The 27,774-nt window shown below is 38.1% G+C and overlaps 1 protein-coding gene across 5 annotated transcripts in view; it reads right to left on the reverse strand.

The window, feature by feature from the left end:
• Window positions 1–27,774, reverse strand: part of dnmt3bb.1 (DNA (cytosine-5-)-methyltransferase 3 beta, duplicate b.1) — a 64,464-nt gene that overhangs the window by 3,719 nt on the left and 32,971 nt on the right. For 3 of the 5 annotated variants that reach the window (XM_055187311.2, XM_055187309.2, XM_055187310.2), the window contains exons 4-18: window positions 26,306–26,394; window positions 24,919–25,062; window positions 22,027–22,065; window positions 21,097–21,216; window positions 19,906–20,064; window positions 13,842–13,949; window positions 12,890–13,031; window positions 6,583–6,723; window positions 6,289–6,333; window positions 5,311–5,390; window positions 3,221–3,333; window positions 2,889–3,072; window positions 2,720–2,804; window positions 2,462–2,607; window positions 746–836 (exon numbers count right to left, since the gene is read on the reverse strand). In XM_055187311.2, coding sequence (XP_055043286.1) covers window positions 746–836; window positions 2,462–2,607; window positions 2,720–2,804; window positions 2,889–3,072; window positions 3,221–3,333; window positions 5,311–5,390; window positions 6,289–6,333; window positions 6,583–6,723; window positions 12,890–13,031; window positions 13,842–13,949; window positions 19,906–20,064; window positions 21,097–21,216; window positions 22,027–22,065; window positions 24,919–25,062; window positions 26,306–26,394 — 1,686 coding nt within the window. The remainder of the gene's footprint in view (window positions 1–745; window positions 837–2,461; window positions 2,608–2,719; window positions 2,805–2,888; window positions 3,073–3,220; window positions 3,334–5,310; window positions 5,391–6,288; window positions 6,334–6,582; window positions 6,724–12,889; window positions 13,032–13,841; window positions 13,950–19,905; window positions 20,065–21,096; window positions 21,217–22,026; window positions 22,066–24,918; window positions 25,063–26,305; window positions 26,395–27,774) is intronic. The other 2 variants (XM_055187312.2, XM_055187313.2) reach the window with 2 other exon arrangements.

Consider the following 27,774-nt stretch of genomic DNA (forward strand, 5'->3'; position numbering starts at 1 on the left):
TATTTCCTTATATATATATATATCTTTTAAAATTGTATTTAAAAAAAAAAAACCAAAAAATATATGCAAAATTATATTAGATATTTTTGCTGTATGGGCTATGCAAAAAAGCAGATGTTGCAAGAGTAAAAAAACACATTCTGAAGTCTATATAGCTCGATTCGTCCTTCAACACAAGTCACAGGGCTCAATCTTAGTAACATTAAAGAATTAAAATGGCCGGGTTGATCACAATTCAGATTGAACGATTTGTTAAGTAAATAGTACATTTATAAAGTTATAATAAATACATTTTTATTTATGGTTAAACTATTCCTTAAAGCTTAAAGGAATAGTTCACCCAAAACTGACTTTCTTCAGTCAACAAAAAAATAAATAATAATTTGATAGTAAAACGCTGTTGTTTTATCTTCTTATATGTAGGGGTCAACATGGCAACATCTGGATTGTGATGATGGAGAGGTGTGCATTTTGGAGCTTCACCATGTTGTCTCCCATATAAGAAGATAACATGACCATTTGATATAAAATTGTTTTCTAAAAAAACATCACTTTGATATTTTTCTCACTTTTGTAAGTTGCTTTGGCTTCTGCTTAATGCACAATTGTAAAATGTGAATAAAAGTCATGGCATATGGGTGTGTAAATTTCAAGAAAAATGTCATTTTTAGGTGGACTATTCCAGTAATTTGTCCCAAACATTTTAACAGTATTAAAAAAAAAACTATAAGTGATACTATCTTACCATACAGACCTTTCCTGGCTGGGTTGACAATTGAAAGATCATTACAAGGACTTCCACCAATCACCAAGTCGAAGGGTCCCCACTCAGCAATCTAAATAACAGAACAGCACCATCTAGTGTTAGTAGACAAAGTAACAGTGAAGCTCCAGATGTGTGGTGAAGCTACCAGCAATTCATTTGACATTAAACATATTATCACTGGCATTTTCAGGATAAAACCACTTTTACTTGCATTGACACAAAAGTACAAGATTGCAAATATTAAAGAAAGCCCCCTAAACTTATCTATCCAAGTAAATTTGTTTGCTCCGTATCTAAACTTTTCTATTAATCTAACTACTGGTTGCTCAGGCATTAAGGTCATGGACTGTATTTAAAGAGACATTTTAAAATGGTCTTGGTCATGCAAAAACAGTTCATGGCCGACAGCGCATCTGTGAGTGCCAGTAAGAAAGTGTTTCTGCAGCTGGTCTACTGATTCTTTCAGTGTTTCAATGATAACCCTATCAAGGGCCTCATCCACCCCAAACCACCCTCCAATATATCCCTTCTCTCTTTTCTTCCACGACAAGAGTCCTTTTATACGGCCCTCTCTGCAATCCCACCCAATCCAGGCTAGGAAGAACAATGGATGGGTGAGCGAATGATTGAGTGGGTGGGTGAGGAGGTGAATGAATGAACTGAAAGAGAGGGGATTTAAGACGGACGAACAAACCTTTGTGTTCCATCACTAAAGCTTAAGACAACTCGCTGTTTTCAGTGTGTGTGTGTGCGTGTGTGTGTGAGTGTGTGTGTGTGTGTGTGTTTGATAGTAAGTAAGAAGGATAATGGAAGCCAAACAGACTTAGAGGTGTGACTACAAAGGCAAAACTCAGGTGAGGCCATTAGACTTATCAGGTGCTGTTGGAACAAGCAACACGCTGCTAAACAAACAATCTCAGGCCAGGTGTGAGGTTACCCTGCCAAAAACTACTAGAAAGCAAGAGTAGTTGAGGAAAAAAAGAATGTGAATGTACTTTTCTTTGATGTATGAATACGCATTGATTTATAGTTTGTTAGGATATGACATTTGGTGAAATATTTGGAATCTAAGGGTGCAAAAAATCGAAATATTGAGAAAATCGCCTTTAAAGTTGTCTAAATGAAGTCCTTAGGAACTGCATCCACTCATAAAAATAAAGTTTTAATTTATATTCATGCTAGGAAATTTACAAAACATCTTCATGGAACATTATCTTTACATAATATTCCAATGATTTTGGCATTAAAAAAATCAATAATTTTGACCTATAAAATTGCTACAAATATACCTGTGCTACTTAAAATATTTGTATATTTTTGTCAAATTTAAATATTGATTTTATTGTACATGTTACTGTTATTTTTAAATATTAAATTAGGAGTGCACAATATACAGAAATCATTAAATATTGCAGACGTGCATGTCATTCAAATTTGGTTTCTTGTGGTGTGACAAACATTTAATATCTGACTTCACACAGACACAAATATTTTTCCAGTAACCACTGATCTAAATAAATGACTGGATTGCACATATAACGCTTAAACTAACAGTATGAGGTAAAACCAGCGGAGAGTTCGAGCGGCCATCTTGGTGTGCCCAACCGGCAGAGGGCGTCATTGACTTACATTCAAAATCATGATCTAAATCCATAAGAGACACAAACCAAAAGAAAACTATTATGGTGCACTCACATTTTTTCTGGTAACGTTGCGAACATCATGCACATATTGAATTTTTCCTTCATGCCGGACGACGCCCACCGAAATTGAGTCTTCACATACTTCTGATGCAATGTACAAATCAACCTTGAAGCCCAAGTCTCGAAGCACCAAATAACCTGTAAATCAACATCAGTATTCAGATATAAAAGCAGTTAAAACTGGTAACTAATGTTGAACTTGGATGGCGTAAATGGTTTAAAAAAATCTTTAAAAAGCTTTCATGCTCACCTGTGGCAATGCCATCAAACAGCGAAAGAACTCTAATTGGACGTCTTTGCTCTGCTGGAACCGCAGGGTAAATCTTGGTACTTTCCTGGAAGAAAAAAAGTAGCACCATTAAAAACCTACAAAAACAAAGACCCTCCCTCTAGGCTGCTCAAATTCATGTCAGACTTACAAACTCCTGTCCGTTGTCATTTACGAAAAACTCCTGTAGTTTCAAGCTCCAGTCGTGGCGTTTCTTCAGTACACCGTACAGCTGCAAGGGCTGACACATGTAACAGCGCCACGGGTCCAGATCACGGGCGCTGTTGGCCGCTCCAGCACCCACTAATATATCCAGACAATCCACGCAAAAACACCTGCAGGTAGACAGAGGAGACGGAAAGACAATATGCAGACAGTTATAGAGGTGAAGAGTGATGAGGGGCCGAGATGTTACAGTGGAATGCAAGAGATCTTGAGATGTGAAAGACTGAGAAGCGTGAGACGATGCGTTTGGATTGGTACCTGCAGCAGTTAGCGTTTCCACAGAGCAACACCTCTCTACCGCCACAGCACACGGTGCAGTAGGACTGGTAGCCGTCATCATCGTACATGTAGGAGATTTCTAAATAAACATCCTGATGCAAACAAAAACACAATTGTAAATACGTAACCAATTACATTATAATCAAAATTACATTACAATGCAATCAAATCTGACAGCAATGTTCATTCCTGAAAAATCTGGAGGTCTCGTGGTGCGAATGAGGCATTTAGAGCGTTGCGATAGATGCAATTCCGCCTCCTTCGTGCGTCTAGTTTGCACGAATTGAGCGTTGCCGCGGCAAATGCGCAAGTTGAATTTTTTTTTACTTTGGCAGAAAAACACGCCACGTTAACCAATCAGGAGCTTGCTCTAGTAGTGACGTGATTACAGGTCGCAGAAGCCCCTCCCATGACGCGAATTTCTGCGTAAATGTCTCAAATGACTTGATACGAATGATTTCACGCGCAAATGAAGCGAGTAAACTCAAAATGTTCAAGCGGCTAACTAGACGCGGTAGACACCAATTTTGACGCCTCAAACGCGGCTGGTGTGAACCCACGGTAAGACCACAAACCTGTTTAAACCTAAAAACTATTCATGCTGCTCCAGCTAATGTGCAAGCAACCTAAATATCTTACACAAAGCATTATGCTTCCTCTCATTCAGTTTTTAGGCTACAAACTATGTGCCAACCGTAGCAACTCCATACTTTCTTAACTCTTTCCCCGCCAGTGTTTTTTTTTAAAGTTGCAAGCCATCGCCAGCATTTTTTTTGTTTTTCAAGATTGTCATGATTTTGCACAAAGTTTAATGCCTTCCAGAAAATGTTCTTTTTTAAATATATGAAGAGTTTTCGTGGCAAAACGAGATGACTCTTTTTTTAATTTTTCAGAAATCTCGTTTTTTGGTTGTGCATTCCAATTAATATCAATTCAACTGCAGTCGGTTTGTTTTGATTTAAACCTTCATAACTTAAAAAATACAGCTCAGTAGCACCATAAAACAAAATAATAACATGATAACATAATAATAAACATGTTTTGACAAAAATGTTAAAAATGAATTTATCTCGTTTTGCAACGAAAATCTCTTTTTATCACCTCTCAAACATCGGTAGGTTTCTACAAAAATACCAAATTTACCAAAGAGATGATTGCTTATCAGATTTATCAGATTTTCCCTATGGTGTGAGGTGTGTTAGGAGTGTCCGAACCTGATCGGAAGAACGTCGGAGCCGCCCCAATCGCGAATTGTAAATATTAAACCTGCTTCATTAGAAATCCTGATGTGTGGGGGGAAACTCGAGGACAAACGCACGCATGCTCTTGTGATTATCACGTGAAACGAAACAATATCCAATCAGAAAGCGAGATAATGGAAAACGGAAGCAGTCATGGTGCAGCACAAAGTCGATGCAAAGTGAACTTGTACAGACCATGTTCCCGCTGCCTCGACGACTTCATCCAAACTTTTCTAGTTTTCCATAAATTTTCTGTGAAAATCATTCCAAACACTATCATTGAAATTTCTTCCTGCATATCGTCCGCCATGCTTATTCTGAAGTCTCGCAAGATTTTGCGAGATTTCCTGTGTTCACAATCAGACTTTTGTTGTAAATCTGTTTGTGGGTGGTGTGCTGTCTTTGACCAATCATGGAACACCACACACTATAGGAGCAAAACGGTTAAATGTAGGATTTTTTTATCCTCATGTTTGTGATCACTTTTAAAAATCTTATAAAATGTAAAAAAATATTTTGGTGTGTACCCAGCATAAATTGACAAGATAACTCGTCAATGGAGTTCATCAAATCTGTTCAAATAAAGTATAATAAATGTATTGCATTGGAGGCAGCATTGTGACATCTGTAGTTCCTCAGGACTTTATTTATCCCAGTGTATAACCAACCGATACAATAGCAGTGTCCAGGTGTTAGGATCAAGTAATGTTGTCTGACACTTTTATGAGCAATCATGTCAGCACGTGTTGCAGCGCCAGGTTCCCAGAATCTCAAGTTGTGTTGTGTGACATGAGATTGGAGAGGATAAGTAGGTGAACCTGGAGTTACCTTGCATGTTGGGCAAAGGCCTCCTTCAAACAGGGGGTGAAAGGTTGCCACTCTCGTTTTTCCACAAGAGAGGCAAAACTCTGGAACAGAGAGCAAGAACAAATCAAGCAAATAAAACCAACACAATTTTGGGAAGTACTAGTTGGTACACCGGAAAATCAATTTTAAAATAATTTTTTATATTTTTATATTAAAGGGACACTCCACTTTTTTAGGAAATATGCTCATTTTCCAGCTCCCCTAGAGTTAAACATTTGTTTCTTACCGTTTTGTAATCCATTTAGCTGATTTCTGGGTCTGGCGCTAGCACTTTTAGCATAGCTTAGCACAATCCATTAAATCTGATTAGACCATTAGCATCACGCTAAAAATAACCAAAGAGTTAATATTTTTTCCTATTTAAAACTTGACTCTTCTGTAGTTACATCATGTACTACGACCCACGGAAAATTAAAAGTTGTGATATTCTAGGCAGATATGGTTAGGAACTATACTCTCATTGTGGCGTAATAATCAAGGACTTTGCTGCCGTTACATGGCTGCAGCAGGTGTAGTGATATTACGCACTGCCCGAAAATAGTCCCTTTGGTTACTTTCAATGGCAGGGGACTATTTTTGTGTGCATAGAGTATAGTTCCTAACCATATCTGCACAGAAAATCACAACTTTTAATTTTCTGTAGGTCTTAGTACATGATGTAACTACAGAAGAGTCAAGTTCCAAATAGGAAAAATATCGAAACTCTTGCTAATGGTCTAATCAGATTCAATGGATTATGCTAAGCTATGCCAAAAGTGCCAGCGCCAGACCCAGAGATCAGCCGAATGGATTCCAAAACGGCAAAAATCAAATGTCTACCTCCAGGGGAGCTGGAAAATGAGCATATTTTCAAAAAAAATGGAATGTCCCTTTAAGGTCAAGATAAAGGGGTGATATGTCATATTTGTATTGGAGGTGTAGCTTAAAAACATTTCTTACCTTCAATACTTCTGTTATTCTTTAAAACTTCATTGACCATTTGTTCTGCAATACAGACGAAACTGCCATTATTAGCATAATAAACAACAACAATTCAAACATTATAAAACATTTAAACCTCATTATAGTTTTCCGCAAGCTTTTATTTTACAATCTAGTCATGCATCTTTTCATATCTGGTGTGAATAGGCGATTTTAGACCTCTCATTTACACATCTACATTCACACGTGTATCATTTATCGTTACGGTAATCTGCTGTCAGCCATCAACATGAATAATAACCCATATCTGACCTCTGCTGTAGACGTCCTCAGTGCCAGATTTGGCCTTACAGATACTGAGTCGAGCTCTTTTGGCAGAGGGAGGGAATTCTGGAGGGCTGGAGTCCAGCAGTGCCGAGCTCTCCGAAGCCAGGGGAAAAACACAATACTCAGCTGGAAGAAGACAAATATATATAATCACTACTGTAAACAAATACACATATACACTAAATGATGACACATTAGAGCAGTGGTTCTCAAACTTTTCTGGCGGCCCCCAAAGCAGCTTTTACAATATATAAGTAGCCAAGTATCAAGAGGTAGATCAAGTCGGAACAGCTGGGTTCCAGACGGAAATTCAGTTGCTGTTTTCCATAAGGAAATAGATTTTTAACACTAACTTTTAAGCCTTAAAAGACCTTAAAGGAACCTTTATTTTTAAAAGTTACTGTAACCATGAGCTTAAAGGTTGTTAATTGATGTTATATGCTTTTTTTGCATTATACAAATCTGCATTGTCCTCTATACATCCTGAAAGAAAACACTTAACTATTTTTCTTAGTTTAAGTTACAGTAAAAGTCATATTTGTGAGAAAATATCACAAATATATCTGTAAATGTATATCAGGACAATGACCCAGATATTTCTTCATGCGATTCACACACAGAGCGAGAGCAATAAACAGGCAGACGGTATGTTGGGCTTTCGTACAGCACATCTGCCATCGCTATGGGCAAACTATAAATCCCACAGTAATTAGATACGCTATTTCCTCGTTCTGAAACCACTGTAAGACCACACTTTCAGAGATAACCTTTTCTCAAGAGTTCACAGTTCTCGAGTTTTATTTTGAGTTAAATACCCCTAAATTCCCCTAATTTAAACCTGTCATCTGTATGTGTAATGATTTTGGATGATGAATAGTAAAACTTTAAATGGAAGTAGCCGAACTAAATAAAATAAAAATGAGGCGCTGTCACGTTAAATGTTCACATTAGAAACGAAAACATTTAGTGTAGTCTGTTTTGGGTGTTTGTGTCATGAATAAACATACAATGTGCTTAAAAAGAGCATTTGAACAGCTAACTCTATGTTATTGTTTACAAGGTCGTTGCTGGTCATTGTTATCTTTAGGTAGCGTAATGATTATATGATACGGGCTTGTATAAGTATGATACTGATCCTATAATAAGGATAAGTAATGATCTAAAAGACCCAATCAGGTAGCAGATGCGGGCATCCACGGCATCGTTTACAAAAGTGACCTGTTAAGTCCGTCTTTACTGAAGCACAAACTAAAACAGGGTCTTTAGCGTTTACAAAAGTCTCAGTTTACTAGAATCGAAAACTCAGGAGTAGTGTGTTTGCCAGGAGTAATCGTAGTAAAAGTCAAAATGCACTATAATATAAACATAGTCTTAGTTTAATGACACTGAAATTGTAACCAGTCACAGCTGTAGCCACAGTAGACTCCTGCCCAGAGGAAAAACACAACCATTCAAAAGCTGAAGGTATGGCTATGTAAACATGACATGATGAATCTCAAACAGAAGTCTATAATCAAAGATGTTAATGGCTGGATTTATAGAGGAGAGCTGCTAAGTGTGACAGTAACTTGTCAAAACCTGGCTGAGCTTGACGCCTGCGGGTTTACAGCTTGATTTGTAAACTTTAAGGGCAGTATCACTGCATCATGCCATCTATAGTCTGCTCTCGTTTCATTCAGTGCGATTATGGAATAACAACTTACATTTAAGTCTGTTCCTCAAGCCTATCATATGACTTCAGAAAACGTAATACGGAGGCATGAGTGATATGGACCATTTAAACTAGTGTGTTCCTGTAGCTCAGTAGGGCACTGCATTAGAAGGGTCTAAACTCCAGAAACACACATGATTATAGATAAAAAAGTAAAAAAGAAAAAAGCATCTGTCAAATGCATACAAGTAAATGTAGTAGGAAAGCTTTTGTACAATATGGGGCGGTTTCCCGGACAGGGTTTAATCTAGTCCAAGACTAAAATGCATGTTTGAACTGCTTAATTTAAAGGGACACTCCACTGTTTTGAAAATATGCAAATTTTCCAGCTCTTCTAGAGTTAAACATTTGATTTTTACTGTTTTGGAATCCATTCAGCTGATCTGGCGCTAGCACTTTTAGCATAGCTTAGCATAATGCATTGAATCTGATTAGACCATTAGAATCGCGCTAAAAAAATAACCAAAGAGTTTCGATATTTTTCCTATGTAAAACTTGACTCTTCTGTAGTTACATCATGTACTAAGACCGACGGAAAATTAAAAGTTGCAATTTTTTAGGCAGATATGTACTAGGAACTATAATCTCATTCTTGTGTAATGATCAAGGACTTTGCTGCTGTAACATGGCTGTAGCAGGCGTAGTGATATTATGCAGTGCCAGAAAATAATCCCCTGCTATTGGAAGTAACCAAGGCGACTATTTTCAGGCAGTGCGTAATATCACTATGCCTGCTGCACTCCACTTCGCATCGTGCCTAACAACGCCCTTCAGATGTGACTTATTCCCTGATACAGCACAGTTTCTCACGCCTCATTGCTTATAATCAATTTCATAAAAATGACATGTTTTCCATTATGTGCATGGAAATGAAGAGAGTGCATTCTCACAGGTAATAACGACTTTTGTGTTTAAAGAAAACTTGACAAGTATCATTACTTTCCTGCTGAAAACATGTACTGACTTAACAATATAGCAATGCTAAAAATGCCAGCAAAATGTCACGTTTTTGTATTTATTTTTTCTTATCTGGTGATGATTCTTCTTAGACTTTATTTTGATTTTATGTTTTTTATTTTAAAGGTTTCTGATCTTTTTGTCCTTGGATTGTTTCCTCCCATGCCTTACATGTGTCTATTTGGGTCTTGTTCAGTGGCGGCCGGTGACTTCTCTTCCGAGGGGTGCAAATTCAAAATATGTGTTCGGAGTGTTGCTCATCATGTCAAAATATGTGTTTGTTGTGTCATGTAAACCATGTGCATTATGGGTCTTTTCAAAATACATGCCTACTGCACACGCGTTTATGGTAAAAGATACGCTGTCACGTTCATAAAATATTCGCAAGACACTAACTTAACACTAAACTCTGATTACACATGAGATTATGTCATGACAGGGCCGGTTTTTGCTATGGGCAATGTGGGCGAACGCCCAGGGCGCATCTATGTGAGGGCGCACGAGCGCACTCAAAAAAAAAAAAAAAATCCAAGCGGTTTATTAGACAAACGCTCATTTCCATCTCAATACACAGGTTGTGTGCGTGTCAGAAGAGGCACGGGAGAAAGGGGCGGGGAAACAGCTTGCGACTGCAAAACGCTCGCTCGCCTTAAGGGGGGCGAGTGAGGGATAGACTGATCCCAGACCAGAGGCCATACAACACAAACTGCTGCGTCTGCTTCCAAAATCATTTTATTTTTCATTCCTAAAATTAACATAGACCCATATACCTACGAACATGTTATCAATTGGATTTTGTGAGAAAAAAAATCTGTAGAGTCAGTCATCTACGTGACTCACGTCACGTGACACCGGTTGATTGACGGGCGAACGGACCTTGTTGTTGGCAAAATGTAATGCAAAGTTAATGATGTCGAGTCTTCATCATCATGGATCAAATTAAAAGACCAAAGAAGCCATAAGTTGCCCAGATCAGAAAAATAAGAAAAGAAGATGAGGAAAAATGGGCAAAAGATAAAGGTATGCCGATTTCTACGAGCTAATGTTATTTATATTAGCCTCGCTCTCTTGCTAATATGTTGCTATTAGCCACAGAACACGACTGTTTTTTTGTTTAGTTTTAGTTTTGCTGAACTAGCAACTATTACAATTGAGGCACCATGTCATGCAACTAAATTCACCCATAGGCAACACACAGTCTAGTTTGTGTTTGCAACACAACAAGTGCAAACTCACACAGACCTCCTGACTGTGTCATTTTTTATTGCTATACGCTATATGTGAACTTAAATAACTTCTAATATAAATTGACATGCCATTTTGTAAGCTACACAGTGATATAGCTTTTTAAATAATTTGTAGTGTATGCTTAGCATTTGTTAACATCCTATAAACTAATGTGTGTTATGGTCATTTTAATTGGGTAACTGATGCATGTGTGATGTAAGTGTATCTAACTTACATATTGGATCTTAATTGTAAATTCAGGGGCATTTCTGAAATATTTTGAAGTTAGAGCACCCACTGGCAAAAATGAGGAGTCAGATACTTCAACAGCAGCCACAGACATGGTTGTGGAGTCTGATGAGGAGAGTGTGTGTGTGTTTATATACTGTATTACATTTATTTATCTTGTTTTTCTCTGTTCTTGTTACCTTTTTGTATTTAAGATTATATATAATAAAATAATACATGTTGGTGGCGGGATTTGGGGGTAATTCTTTTTTTTCTGGGGGCGGCCAAGGGATGGTTCGCCCAGGGCGTAAATCTAGCCAGGACCGCCACTGTGTCATGAAGTCTAAAGTCAATGGCGCAATATTGTTTTTGTTATTTAAAGGAACACGCCCACATTTTGGGAATTTAGCTTATTCACCGTATCCCCCAGAGTTAGATAAGTCCATACATACCTTTCTCATCTCCGTGCGTGCTGTAACTCTGTCTGACGCAGCCCCCGCTAGCTTAGCTTAGCACAAAGACTGGAAATGCATGGCTCCAGCTAGTATACTGCTCCCAATAAGTGACAAAATAACGCGATCATTTTCCTATTTATGTGTTGTGATTTGTATAGTCACAACGTGTACAAATAACAAGGTGATATGAGACACAGCGATCTTTTAACAGTATACATACTGAGAACTATATTCTCTGAAGACGAAGCACTGCCGCATGGGCGGAGTGATTTGCACAACTCTGACCGAACTCTCTGCTCCTCACCAGGGGCTTCTCGTGTGCTGCGAGCAGATCACTCCGCCCATGCGGCAGAGCTTCGTCTTCAGAGAATATAGTTCTCAGTATGTATACTGTTAAAAGATCGCTGTGTCTCATATCACCTTGTTATTTGTACACGGTTTGACTATACAAATCACAACACATAAATAGGAAAATGATCGCGTTATTTTGTCACTTATTGGGAGCAGTATACTAGCTGGAGCCATGCATTTCCAGTCTTTGTGCTAAGCTAAGCTAGCGGGGGCTGCGTCAGACAGAGTTACAGCACGCACGGAGATGAGAGAGGTATGTATGGACTTATCTAACTCTGGGGGATACGGTGAATAAGCTAAATTCCCAAAATCTGGGCGTGTTCCTTTAAAGAGCGCGTTAGTAATAAGCGCCTATAAACAGGACGACAACGTGAGTTTGTTTATCACATAGATTCGCAGCAGCACATAAAAATATGAAAAATTAAAGGATTAAACTGTAAAATATTATTATTCAGTCTCTTGGACATAAAGTAATGCTTTTTAAGTAATGCTTCTCAAAACACTCATGGCGCTGTCCGAGTGCTGAAAAGTTGCGGCTCTCAAAACGTTTGTAAATTCTTTATCTTCTGTTTGTTACAAATAAAGTGTTTTTTGAGTGCAAACATTTTTTTGCATATTTGTAAATTATTCTTTGAGATTACACTGATCATGTAGGCTATCCATTCATTTACAGCAATTAAAAGCCTGCTAATTTTACTTCCATTTCAATACAAATGGAAACAATGCAATTTTTTAATATCAATCTTAAAGTGGTGGTCTTCTTTCTCCGCTAAAATGTTTTTCAGGTTACAAATTCCGCTTCCTAAAAAGGGATTAGGCATGGCGCCAAGCGCAACTTTTAAAGGGGATCAGAGCTGAGACTCTCATTGGTTTATTTCACGTTACGCCCAAAACACACCCATTACTCATTACGAGAATAGGAACAACCCATTTAGGCCGTGCGCTTGGCGCATAAACTATTTTTCCCGTCGTTAAATTAGCAAACTTGGAATCAGACATGCCCATTTAGACCGTGCGCTTTAGACCTTTAGATCGTTAAAATAGGGCCCAAAGAGTCACCAGCCGCCACTGGTCTTGTTATTTATACCTAACACGATTTTAGTTGCTTAAAAAATGCATACATGTAAAATACACATTTAAAACAAACGCCGGTCAGTTTAATATTTTGCTATCTGATATAATAAAACACCTTTTCAATTCTGACTTTATACAGCCCTATTTTGGGGGGGGGGTGTGATTGATATTAGTCCACTCAGAGTTAAGTACGGTTTCAAAGGTTTACCCAATGGCAATTAAGTAATGCAGGATTTAGTTCTGGAATGTGACTGGGGTCTGAGATGACATCATACTAATGTGCTCTCACCTGTGTTCTCTCTGGGTTTCAGGCCCTCCTGACCTTTGGGCAGAAAGCCGCTGTGAGCCCAGTCCAGCATGGGCTTTACCTGTTCTTCAAGACTATCTGTCTCGGATGGGGGAAATGTCTTCTCTGCGCGAATGCTGGCCACCTGAGGAACACCAGATGAACAGGGGAGATAATAACAGGACAGCGTGTCAAAGTAATAATAACATTTCTTGGAGACAGACGTTACATCAGAGAGGTAGAAAAATATGAATACATTGGAATAATACCAACTATGTGAACTCTATCGCACAAAATAAATAGATTAAGTGGGAAACTGAGATAAATGACAGTCTGTAAACCATGTTATTTCGAGAACAACAGATTGAGATACTAAAGTACTGTATCACAGGCAGTCCTGTAGTACCGCTGCATGTCTGGGCTTGGATGCTTTTGTTTAGTTTGTTAGGAGGTATGATTGTGAGAGAGATAATTAAGGGACCTCTGGGGAATTCCAGATAATTCCCAGGTAAGTGTTTGCCCAGTCGTCTGTTTAACTCGCACACACTTATGAACATAAAAAGTCTATTAAGTAATATAAAGCTGTTCGTTTTTGTGTCCAGATGTCACTTGTTAACCCTTTCAGGCTCAGACACACCGTTTGCCTTTCAAACATTTAATTTTACAGGCATGAATGAATAACAAGCTATTAAACTATTAAATAAGGATTTGTGTCTTTAATCCTTGGCAACAGGTCAAGGGCCAGTTTCAGTTTCTCCATCAAAATTTTGACGTTTTTCACTCGGACTACGATGATAAATGAACAGAGGTATTTTTCACAGTAACCACTCTGCCTGACAGGGTTATCCAAATACATCAAAGGTTGGGTAGGAGGTTTAAACTAATTCCCCCTAAGGCGAAAATTGTCACTAAGTGTTTACAATAACAATTAACAAAGACAAAAATGTGTTGTTACCTCCAGGGCCTGGAATATTGCTCTCCGGTAAGAGGCGAGTTTTGTGTAGGATGACTGGTTGAAAAACTTTGGGAAGGCTGTGATGGAATCCAGTTTGTCAGCGGATACCTGTAAGACACACCAGACATGTGATGCATTGCAGACAATCGCTTTGAACAGAAGTTCACAGAATAGCGCAGCATTGCGTTAATGCATAGTGTATATTTTTATATTTATCATACTTATACTATGCAGGCTTGTGCACAATTCAGAATTGAATTGAGAATGACTCCTGAATTCCAATTCAATTCTTGATTTTGAATTGAATTTGAATTGATGTCAAAAACAGGATCTAGAATTAAAAATCGAATTTGAATTAAAGGAAGCAGAATTGCAATTCAATAGAAATTCTAAGAAATTAATATACATATTATACAGTAAGTGAAGTGTTAAAAATGAAGCTTTCAGTATATGTCAGATATGATTGCATTACATATTCTAAAAATTATATTAGTTTGAATTACTTGTACAGATTACAATAACAGGAAATGTTTCCCCCCCAGCAATTAAGGTTAAAAACTCTAGTCACATAACAAATAATTAAGTTTGATTTTTTGTAATTGTAATTTTGTGGAACACGATGGAACATGACTTTATTTCCCAGAATGCTTTACTTTAACCAAGTATTTCACATGGTTGTCAAACAATTAACTTTCCTAACACTGAGTGTGAGATTCTTTCTGTTGTGTGACTGTGGAATCTCTTTGAATTGCCATGAATTTAATTCCACTTCCTGTCATTCCAATTCAAATTCAACTTCCTGTAGGGCGGAGTCAATTCAATTCAAATTCCAATTCATGAATTGAATGGAGGCTATTTCTGAAATTCTGAATTGTGCACAAGCCTGATACTATGTTATAGTGCATTGCTTTTAGATTTTGAACAGCAAGAATGGCAGATTTACAATTTTATGCTTTTCAATGGCTGTAAAGCCCAGAGTATAGTTTGTTGTTTTACGTTTACGTGAACGTACGTCCACGGTTATTTAACTCATACGTGAACACAGACATTCACCGCATGTGCATTCTCCTGGGCTACATACAACATTCTCCTGTACGCGCATGCACGACCTACGCATACAATGTATGCACGCAGGGTCCGAAATTAACACCCGCCAAGCGCCAAATGCGGGTAGATTTTCCGTTTGGCGACTAAATTCAAAAGGCTACCCGCCACGCTGGCGGGTGATTTTCATACCAAAATGTGTTTGACAGTAACTAATCTGGGAACGAGGTGAGCTAGCCACAGAACGTCTCTACGCTCCAAGTCTCGCACTAGAGACGGTCTGTTGCTAGCTAGTACTGCAGGTAACTTGCGGTCTGCAGCTATCTGCTGCATATTAGCTATCAAAATGCATCCCCGCCCTCCCCGTCGGGCTATCTTGACTTATAGGGAGGAAAAAATATATTTAAATGCTTATGCATTCTTTCACAGATTTGGATGGGTAATAATGGTTTATGAAATTCAGGCATTGGGTATTTAAATTACGTTTGAGCCTGCGCTCGAGTTTTACTTTCACTTTCGCGATCGTGCGAAAAGACGCAGTACAGGAAGCAATCCGTCATGATTTGTCATGGATTTGTTGGGCCAATCCTCCAACTTCGTCCTGTCAGTCATTATCCTCACGTAAGAAAATTAAATCTCTCGCAGCAAGCTTTAAAGTATAGATTGTACGGGCAGTGAAGAGAGTGACTCTTAAAGCGACAGTGGCCACTGTTTTTCTGATCGAAAATATGATCCAATCTGTAACTGGATGATCCAAACTGTGAGTTTTGTGACCCACTAAACCACTTTTAAATGGTGAGTATATCTGGTGTGGGGATGAGCAGGAAAACTTGGTTTACATGGAAATCCAGTCTTTTTGTTTGTTAAAAAAACAACAGCATCAAAACAACAACAAGAATAGCAGATTAAACATTGTGGTTAGATGCCCTATTGGCTTTGTATTGGCAAAATTTGGCCTGTGGTAAAACTAATTGAATAAGCCTGTGCTATGCCCACAAAGTCAAGTGGCATTTTCTTATCTGTGACTTCAGTTAATATTTGTACTGATGATTGATATGGCTACTTGCATTCATTTCGGGCTGCCAAAAACTGAAGAGTGCCTGCCCGAAGGGCTACCAGGGATTTTGAAATTTTGCGAATCCTGCCATGAATACAGCAAATTACATTAATGTACATGTGACAAAAAAAGGCTGTTTATTATTCTGGCTGGTAAAAAATGTGTTTGGCTGGTGGATTTTTTCATCTACCAGTCCCCGTGGCAGGTGAGCCAAAAAGTTAATTTCGGACCCTGTATGCACGGTTACAAAAATCTGCACAAAAATAGGGTTGTGCAGATATACAATACCTTCGTGTATCGATGATTGTCAGATATATGGCCAATAGCGGGCTTTCATGATGATAGTTTGCGATAGTTATTATTATAATCATCATAGTTTCACATACGTAGTTTCACATAGTTTAAGACGAGTAGTTATACGAGCAAGTTTGGTGGTACAAAATAAAACGTAGCGCTTTTCTAAGCGGATTAAAAAGAGGAACTATATTGTATGGCGTAATAGCACTTTTGGGAGTACTTCGACTCGCCTGAAAAGTCCGCTCCCCTTCTCCCTCTCATAATGGGAGAGGGAGGGTGTTACTGCGCCAAGTCGAAGTACTCCCAAAAGTGCTATTACGCCATAAAATATAATTCCTCTTTTAAATCCGCTTAGAAAAGCGCTACGTTTTATTTTAACATGCACAATGCGTGCTTTTCCTCGCATGAGAGGCTTTGTGGGCTTCACTTTGTGCGAGATAGCTTGTAATGTGCATGGATTCCTTCTCCCATGACCTGGACTTGTAATGCGCGTGTCTTGGACTCATTCTAGCACCTGAACTTGTAATGCGCATGACTCGGACTCTTCCTCGCACATGAGCTTGTAATAAGCGTGGCTCTGCCATTTCCTTGCACTAGAGAGGTTGTTAGACGCGCATGTGTTTAAAACCAGCGAGTGTGTTGTTCCCGCTCCCTGGCACGTAGGTAATTTCAGAGCGCCTGGGCTTTAATGACGCGCTCGGATTAATGGCATCAGTTTTAAAAAGGTTGTGTCATGACAGTGTTGCCCTTCGAGTAAATCAGCTTCATTTTTGGCCACCAATCAAGTGCCTTGTCATAAATGAGTAAACAATGAACAAATAAATAAATGAGTAAACTATTGCCCTGCCCACCGATTATATCGCATATCGGCAATCTCACAGGCTGACAATAGGACCCTCTCACAATGGGGCATTTTGCCCAACACTACAAAAAACTGAACCTCGAGTATGCGTAAAAATGAAACTACTACTAGCTTAAGTGTAGACTGCTCTAGGTAACAACTGCCTAAAATTTTTATTTGATTTTGCAGTGGTTTTGTAAACGGTATAAAGAATCACTTAAAGGGATAGTTCACCTAAAATGTAAAATTCTGTCACCATTTAATCACCCTCATGTTGTTCTAAACCTGTATAAATGTCTTTATTCTGTTAAACACTAAAGAACATATTTTAATAGATAATGATATTTATGGCTATAGAAGTCAACTGTGTGTTTACCATCATTTATCAAAATATCTTCTTAAAGGAAAACGTTTTTTAAATATTTTACTATGTTCTTACCTCAACTTAGAGGAATTTTTACACACCTATCTTTTTTCAATGCGTACACTTAATCTTTGTACAGCGCATCATGAATGTGTTAGCATTTAGCCTAGCCCCATTCATTCCTTAGGATCCAAACAGGGATAAATTTTGAACCCACCAAACACATGTTTTCCCTATTTAAAGAGAGTAGATACACAAGTAAGTATGGTGGCACAAAATAAAACGTGGTGATTTTTTAAGCGAATAAAAAATGAGAACTATATTGTATGGTGGAAGAACACTTATGCTGAGTCCCAACTCGCCCACTTATACTACGACCTAAAAGTATGTACTGTTTTTGTGAGGAAAATGTACATACTTTTGAGTGTGTAGCAAAAGAGTATGCACGTTCTGGGACGTACTTCGATGACATCATGCAACGTGAACGAAAACGTGGTTGCCTAGTTACGCACACCACACATATTGTTAACAATATTTCATTCATTCTTATAACTTATGTCAAATATAATTTTATTTACTATTCCCATCTTTTTTCTCATCGTTTTTGTTCACAATACATTTTACAATATGTTCTACCAAGTTGAGGAGTGAGCGTCATAAAACGCAGGTCGTTTGTGAGGCAGCTGGTTCTGACGTTCATGTGCAATGTGTGTAACGAAAACTACTTATTTTAAAGTCAAAATATTAAAAAGTTTATAGTATAACTATTGTTTAACGTATTTTATACTTATATATGACTCAAAAATACCCAGATGAAAATGAACCATGCTTTTACTACAGTATAACCATGTTTCTTTCGTTGGACTAATAAAGTTAACATTTGTACAGCCACAGTATTACTACAAATAAGCAAAAGGGTCAGTGTGGTTAAGCTCCTCCCTCCCGCACGCAATGGGTTGTGGGCAATATTAGCCGTTAGAGTGTGCATTGATCTGCACTTCGAATTCTAACCGGAAATAGTAGACCATCCGGGTATTTTGGGATACTCATTTCAACTTACTACGATTTGGGACGTACTAATTCTAGTTTCGAATACTATTTAGGACCACTGATCTATATAAATGACTGGATTGCGCATGACGTCACAGCTGTGAAGCAACCGCGCCGCCATGTTGGTATACCCAAACGTCCTATTAAATCAATGGACGCGATCAGATTTTAATGATAAAACATCACTTTACTAGTCTTTGTTTTTATATTTGAAGTTACCCTGTACATTATTACAACACAAACGTCCTTACCATGTAAATAGTTATTTACTGAAAGTTGTACATTTTCGTTTTTAATCAGTTATACATTCATCTTCATTACAGTATCAGAACAGCAGACAGACCGCAGCATATTTAGTATTATTGACGTACGTGCTCATTCTGAAATCTAAATAAATAATCATACTTTGTACCGTATGTGCATGCAATAATTTGCTGGTTTTATGTTATCCAAACTTACAAGTTACCTCAACTTATTTAGAGAAATAACGCTAACCGTGTAGCTGAATGTCAAAAAAAACTTTATTTATACCCGTGTCATTAACAGAACGCAGCAGACACACTCACCTTAACGGTTTTTTATAAATCCATTTTCCTGCCCGATTAAAACATAAACATTGCAAATAACACCAGAATTAACAGTTAATTTACGTACACATATCCTAAAATAAAACGCTGTAAAGCGTGTGAATTTAAAACATGATTTTGAATGGAAGTCAATGACGCTCTCTGCCGGTTGGGTATACCAAGATGGCGGCTCGAACTTTGCGCTGGCTTCACCTCACGCTGTTACGTTAAGCGTTCTACGCGCAATCCAGTCATTTATATAGATCAGTGTTTAGGACGGATAGTATGCGAATTGGGACTCAGCATTAGTTTGCAGCACTTCGACCTCTGGCGCAGTAACATAATCACTTCTTCCACACAATATACTTCAAATTTTTTATCCGCTTAAAAAACGCCACATTTTATTTTGTGCCACCATACTTACTCGTGTAACTCTCATTTAACAGTCTTTAAATAGGAAAAACATGGAAGTGTTTGGTGGCTTCTAAATTCATCCCTGTTTAGATCCTAAGAAATGAATGGGGCTAGGGGCACTGAAAAAAGATAGATATATATTAATTAAGTCGAGGTAAGAACATAGTAAAATATTGAAAAACGGTGGTGTTTTCCTTTAAGAGTAAATTATGGGGTGGGTGAACTATTCCTTAAATTTTACTGGCATCTATGGGTTTCGGCTACAAGTGCTCTTGTAGCTCAACTGGAAGAGCATTACATTAGCAGCACAAAAAACATGGGTTCAATCCTGGGAAACACGTATACTGATAAAATGTATAGCTTGAATGCACTGGAAGTCATTTTGGATTAAAGCGTAAAATGTTTTGTTAATATGATGTCAACCTGTTTACCTCTGAGAATTTTCCATCTCCAAACCACTGTAGCCAGCGCATGCCGTGAGAGGCCTGCCTCTTCCCTGTCGCTCTCCAGGTCACCACCATACCCGGCCACCAGGAAAAACCCTTTATTTTGCCCCAGACTAACTCTCCGATACCAAAACCTTTGTTATCCTGGAGGGAAGAAAGGAAAGATAAATCAAATTAACTGATGATATGCTGTACAAACTAAATAATGCAGCACTAAAACATTGGTGACAGTTCACCAAAATGTTTTGGATTTTACTGTACAAATTTGTCCATCTTGTACTCCTTTATTGCTTAGTGGTAGAGAAATTGTGTAGCAGTGCAAAAGATCAAGGGTTTGAACCTAGGGAACACACATACTGATAATAATGTATAACTTGTAACACACTTTAGTCGCTTTGGATATAATACATAATGCATAAATATAACTCTTAAATCCAAATTTAACAGACAAAAAATTAGCAATATTGTGCTGATAAATGTGTGCATTCCCAGATTTCTAATGCTTCTGATTTCCTTTCATTTGCAACAATGTTGCTTCTTCTGAATACTATTTTGTGGTGTTTTGATACTTATCAGAGCTTAGTTAAATATGCTAAGAAACTCATACAGCTTTCAAACAATATAAGAGTAAGGATATTTTAATCCCTGCATGAAAGATCCCTTTAAATATGTATTTCTTTGATCAAACTACACAAAGAAGGACTTAGAATGGTGCTGCACATTGCTTAAATCTGGACTGAGAGACAAGCAAAACCTCTGACACTGAGCTTGTCCGGGCACGATTCCCAATCAATCAGGTACCATTTCAACACCCTGTTGTTCCCTCACCTGTGCAAGTGTGTATGCATGAGTGTTTATGTGTCTGTGGTCAACAGCGACTTAGTCAAACGCTATAACCCACAAAAACCCCATTCAGAAGTCCCACAGTCTCTTTGTCTCGGTCATCAGTGCTCACAGAATGCACAGCTGCCCGGCTTTGCAACTCACAAACCAGAGGATACGCCACAATCACAAAGGCTGTTATCTTCGCATTCAAACAAAGCGAGGCTACTGTTACATGTCAAAGGCAGGTGGTCAAACACAGGTAATCGTGGGTTGTTTGTGCATGGGCGTTAGAGGAACGGGACGAGGCGGGAAGAGATGGGTGGAGAGATTGAGTGTGTGATGTCGTGGTACCTTGTACTCAGGTTGGCTTGCTGTTTCACCGGTGGACGTTGAAGTGGCGCTGCTTTGTGCAGAGTCTTTGGAGTCTTGCTCCATCAGCTCAAGAACGGGTCCTTCGGGAACATTAGGAACCTGCACACATAGTAGCACAGACATCTTAACACACAGAAACTGGAAATCTTTGATCTTGTAAGCCAAAGTATTAGACTAAATGTAAACAGAAATGTAACATGATGTTTAAATCCAGCAGAAGCCCTAAGGGTAAATTCACACTAATCCAACAAATGGGTTAGTGTTTGTTGTGAGTGTCGGTGTGCCCTAATTATCCCTAAAACACTGTTAAACCATTAGATGTTAGTTAAAATACAAGCAGTGATATTAATCAATGCAGTTCAGTTATGAAGTTAATTAGGTTAGTGATGTATCTCAATAAACTGACATCAAATTCGATCCTGCACCTGTTTATACATCGACTGGCACAAAGTTGAAAAAATATGCAACTCCTCTTGCCCAATAAAACACTATGAGGCGTTTTCCCAGAGTCCTGGACAGGGCTCATCCTAGTCCAAGACTAAAATGCATGTTACTTATCTTAACAATTATTAAGTGCCATTGTTTAGTCTCAAGATGCACACGGTATTGTTTTCTGTAAGGTATGTTTGTAAAAACGACTTAAATGTCCTAATATAACTAAGGCTTAGTCCTGGATTAATTTTAAACCTGTCCGGAAAACTGCACCTACATGTTTTTGTGGTATGAAAGAACAGGGATTTCGAACTTTATGATGCCAGGGACCCTCACAAATGAAGAACTTTTGTTAGAGACCCGTTCCTAAAAATATATCCATTTTTATATATTTTTATGTATAAAGAAACATATAAACTGTGTTAGATAAATAGTAAGTGTGACATTAAGAAGACAATATATTGTTTCCAAACTTACTGTAAATAACTGGCTGCACTTAATGTTGAATGCATAAAGCTGAAAAAAAAAACATTTTCAATTTAAATAAAAAATACAAGGGATCAGGGAGTGACATAATGCTGCTTTCACATACAATCGAACATTTTCGTAAATATGAGTTTCCAAATAAAATTGTGTTTTTTATATGAACTGATAGCATTTTAATATGAAATATACAAAAGTATGAACAATCCCTGAAAGTATGTATGTGCATAGCAAAAAGAAAAGACAAGGATTATCTTAAGATAGGACTAGACCTTAGTTTATTTAGGAAATATAACTAGTTTGAACAAACATGCCTTACTAAAAAATTTCTTGTGTGCATTTTGAGGTAAAACAAAGGGCACTGATGTATTTTAAGAAATGTCTATGCAACTTGTTTTCAGTTTGGACAACTCTTACATTTATTTTTAAACCGCCCCTTACAGTTAGATTCAGCGTGAGAGAGTAATTTAAAAAAAGTGGGGATGGGAGTGGAAATATCTTTGCGTGGTTTATTAGCAAGGCACCCTTTAAATATCACAGGTGCAAAATGTTTATAATGACACCAAGAGCAGCACAAATTACCATAGGGTTTAAGATGATTAAATCATGCCGCATATACCATATAAACCATAATTTTGCATCTGAAAGGGAAAGTCCTACAAATACAGATGCAATTTTTACTGTGTGTCTTTAGTAAATCCTGATAGTAGTTTTTAAACGCTGGGGCAGTCTGTTGGTAAAACTGGTCCTTAGAAATAAATACGAACACTAACAAATATTAAATGAAAACGCAATAATGTTCGGTAGAGTTTAACAGTTTTTACTTTGTCTTTTTCTCATAAAACATTTGGAGACCCCTTGGAACCTTCTGGGTGCCTAGTTTGAAAACACCTACATTAGAGAATGTCAAATGAGTGAGTTCTTAAACATTTCATATAAGTTGAGCAGGGTTTAAGGTTTTTGCTTGATATGCTACATTGGAGCAATAATATTTTTAAAAAAAAGTATAATTTTTAAAATTATTTAGGGCCAGATTAACTAACAACTTGCACCAGCGCAAACAACAATTTTGGGGTTAAATAATGACTCTTGGGATTACTAAAGATGCGCAGTGGATCATTAGCGCTAAAAAAGGTGTGATCTAGTTATTTTTGTGACTGACCTTATCGCATATACATTTCTAGGAGTTTCCCTTCAGACGCAAAAGTTTTGAGAGGAGATTATTTAAATGATTCATGCAACGCGATTTACTTATGTTTGCATGTGTGTATATGACCAGTGGTGGGGGTAACGCATTACAAGTAACGCGCATTACGTAAAAATATTACTTTTCTGAAGTAATGAGTAAAGTAACGAATTACTTTATAAATGTACATTAATATTTGAGTTACTTTTTTTCAAAAAAGTAATGCGAGTTACTGTTCAGTTTAATTAATTTAATTTAAAAATTAAATAATTAACTTAAATAATTAACTTAAATATTAACGTAGAATTACGCACTCTGTGCGCCTGAGCGGGAACAGTTTGAGTCAGAAACAGAGATGGCAATCACATGCAAGGCCTGAAAGGGATCAGGCAGCAGTCAAGTAAGAAAAAGTAACGCAAAAGTAACTAAAAAGTAATGTAAGCATTACTTTCCATGAAAAGTAACTAAGTAAAGCAATTAGTTACTTTTTTGGGGGAGTAACTTAATATGGTAATGCATTTCTTTTAAAAGTAACTTTCCCCAACACTGGTTATGACTGGTATTTGCACCATTATTTGACGCTGGGAAAAAGCATGTCTTAAATCATTTTGCGCTTAAAATGGCTGCAATTGTAGCTGATAAGAGGAGGCTTAGAGAGACAGAACAAGGCAGAGGATTTTTTAAGAGTTTATTTGTAATGCCAGAAGAACATATTATTCAAAAATATTGTTTGCCAAGCCATGTTATGTTAATTGAGTTACAGGAGAAGGTAAACCTTCATTTTTTGTCCTCTGGTTCTTTTCGATGTACTTTCGCTTTGTTTGGCTGCTGGGATTTCACACCCCGAATTTTCATTTACAATGTCCGTGGTGCTGAACTCAAGCGCATCAGCCATTAGTAGCATCAACTCATCTTATGTGCGACCTGAAATAACTTGCTTAGTAAATCTTAGTAGATTGCGTTGGTCATTATGGAAATCAGCCTTTTAAAAAATAACCCACAGATATTACCATTCCCATCGGCTCTTTTTGGGAATTGTGCTCTCGCGCTAATTTGCCCCGTTAAGTAAATCTGACCCTTAATCTTGAAGTAGATTCACAGAATTCAAACAGCTGTTCATTTCCCCAGAAAATAATATGAACTAATGTACCTAAAAACAAAAAACGACAGCTAAGCAGTGAAGGTTTTTGGGGCACACCCATTCATTTCCATTGTGATTTCATCACTGTCAGCCCACTGAGATTAGTTATTTTCTGTGGTAAATTACATCATGCTGCAGAGATGCTGGATTCTGTCACTGGTTGACATCTGGTCTCTAACTACTAGTCAACCTGGTTTTGGTGGTCTACCATAATCCCCATCTATTGTTTATGTTCTAGGCTTAACGCCAAACCCACTTGTCTGTCTTGTCTTACCCTGCCACAACACAAGTTAAAGCTAGTCGTGACATATGTTTGGCGATTGACGTTTTTCTCTCTTTGCATCTCCTAGATTGCTGTATTTGATTGGCTGAGTAGAAGCGACTTAAGTTGTATGTCAACATAAAGAAAGGTGAGAGCTGACAGACATCGATACTTAAAATAGTTAAGTGTGTGGAGCTGTGTTGTAACAGCTTAAACTTAGCTCCTTGTTTTCAACGTGTCCTAGTGATGAACTTTAACGTTTTTCGGTCACTGTGTGCGTGCGAATCTGAGTATTACCAGATTGTTGAGCTCCTGTTTGCTTGGCACCCCCTCTCTATTTCGGGGTTTGCTGTGGCCCGTCAGTCCGGCCTGGAAGATGGTCCTCGGACGAGGCCTTTGCCGCAGACCCGTCTCACAACCGGACCCAACGTCGGCTTTCTCCTGAAACAACATGCCGATATGCCTTAGATAAAAGCGTCTGCTGAATGATTACATGTAAATGTGCAGATTGAGACAACCTTTCATTCACAAAACAACACTTGTTCTGTCTGCAAAAATATGTCATTAAAATTTATGTCTTTTCATTTTTTCCCTTTGAGATGGTTGCACAACCCTTGCCGTTGTTGTCAAGAGAAGTCAGGATAACAGTGATATATGAACATAGTAGTCTAATTTCGGCTTATCACAATTGATCTGATTTCAGAGAATGAGCGATATCACAGCAATTATCTTCTTGAAAGACGAGATGTGTTTATCCGAACATATACACACGTGAACATGCACACACATGCTGAGTGTTTTCAGTTAGCGCAGCAGCGTGTTTGTTTAAAGCACAGTGAGCTGCTGCATGTCTTATTTATTTCATTACACTGAAAATCACATGGCAATACCACTTCCATTATGGCTTTACAGATTCAAACTAAGTCGTTTGCGAAAATGAAGAGCGTTTTGCTAGATAAGACCCTTACTGTACATTCACACGGGACAAAAGCGTTAACGCTTGATGGAAGGCTTGTCTGAAGCATGGCCAACAGCCAATCACAGTGGCCGCAACACATGCTCCGGTCTGTCATAAACGTAATTGTCTGGCTCTGCCTAGGTTATTTGCATAAGGCGATCTGATTGGCTGACACACGCATTGCCGCTTGAAAACTTGAGAAATTTTCAACTTCTGCCGTGTGCAACGCCAGTGACGCCGCGCCGACGGATCCATAATTCAGTTCGGCAACGCATTAAAAGTGAATGGGAAGCGTCAATGCTTACGTCCCGTGTGAACGCACGGTTATGTCTCGGTTGGGATTGTTTAGAGCAATGAAACAAAATTGTGTTTTCTCTGTGCTTTCAGCCCCCATTAATGTGACCGTGTGTAACAAAGAAAGATTTTTGTGATCTTCAAAGGTTGTTGTGGTCGGCATCTAAAGCAGTCAGCATATGTTCTGGTAACTATCACCATCAGACATTTATCAAGAATGCATGTGTGACAAACAAATGCATGTGGCGACACATATGCAAGCTATTACACACATTTTTAATAAGCGACATTGCATTACATGGAAACTAGCTAATGTGTATTATATAATGATATCATGGTCTAATATCTAACACATGATGCTGAGGAATATAACTATAGGTAAATAAAACACGGCCAATAAAATGTGATCCTTATATCTGATGAAGTTCTCACCTCACTATATGAGGAATCCCAGGCGCTGTCTTCTTCTGTTTCAGAGCGCTTACGAGATCTCTTTCTTCTCATGCTGTTCTCACTCTCATCTGACAGATAGATCACAAATAGATGAGATGAACAGAATACCGTATAAGACATTTCAGACACAAATACATTACTGCAGTTTGTCAGACGTGATGCTTTATATTCTCGCTGTTCGATCAAAACCTCTACTTTTTAGCAAATTATAAAAACGCTTTATTTTTTAAACAATTAAACACTGGGTTTATAAGTTCATATTGTAGTTAAAATATGCCAGATATTTGCACATGTCATACATTTTTACCAATATCAAGCCCAGAAGGACATAAACCAGCAGATGGTGGAGATTCTGTTTTTACGTATATGCAAGGGTCCGCATACACCGATTTTTGTAACCGTGCTTACTTTTAACGCGTAGGTCACGCATGCACATATAGGAGAATGTAGCATGTTGTCCAGGAAGAGATGCATTGAATTTTGTCGCAACGCCCATGCGTTGCACATCTGTATACATGTTTGAGTCAAATAAACGATGCTTTGCAAGGCTGTGCGTTCAATTTATGTGCTCCCTGGGTTCAAACCCAAGACCTTTTGCGCTGCTAATGCCATGCTCTACCACTGAGCTATACAGGAACGCTCGCATACATTCGCATACACATACAAACTATACTGCAGGCTTAATTCAGTACATAAATTATGAAGCATAGGCTACTATGTGTAGGCAAGCAGATGAGCCCAGAAAATGAATGCAATAAGTTTCACGCAAACTGTTCTCCCATAGTAAAGCATTGTAAAAACAAAGCATTACGTGGCACAGGCATTAAGACTGTGATATTAAACAAAAAATCTGTACACATTTGAAAAATTAAGCACACTATGTACAAGCAAACAGATGAGACCAGAATATAAAAGCAAAGCGCATAAATATGTTTATATTATAAGAAAACATTAAAAATGTCTTAGTGCATCACATTACATCTTACAGATTATAAAGTTTATTATAGCAATGTAGGCACTCAGGTTTTTCTGTCATTTGACCAAACAAATAATAAAAGATTAAAGGTGCAGTGTGTAAATTTTAGCCGCATCTAGTGGTGAGGTTGTGAATTGCAACCAAAGGCTCAGTTCACTGCTCACCTCCTGCTTTTGAAACACATAGAGAAGATACGGTAGCCGCCACCGGACAAACATGTCATCGTTGGAGAAAACTTAGTAAAAAAGTTTGTCTGTTAAAGGCGGAGTCCACGATGTTTGAAAAACGCTTTGGAAAAGGAGACGGGCCGACTACCAAAACACACTTATAGCCAATCAGCAGTAAGGAGCGTGTCTACTAACCGACATCCTTGCCGGGTTGCGTATGTGTGGGGCGGGTCTATCAACAGAAGGTCCAGATTCTATTGGGGTAGGGGCGTGTTTGTTTAGGTGATTTCAAATACAGTGGGGCA

This window comes from Misgurnus anguillicaudatus, chromosome 13 (genome assembly GCF_027580225.2).
Source record: "Misgurnus anguillicaudatus chromosome 13, ASM2758022v2, whole genome shotgun sequence".
Lineage (NCBI taxonomy): Eukaryota > Metazoa > Chordata > Actinopteri > Cypriniformes > Cobitidae > Misgurnus > Misgurnus anguillicaudatus.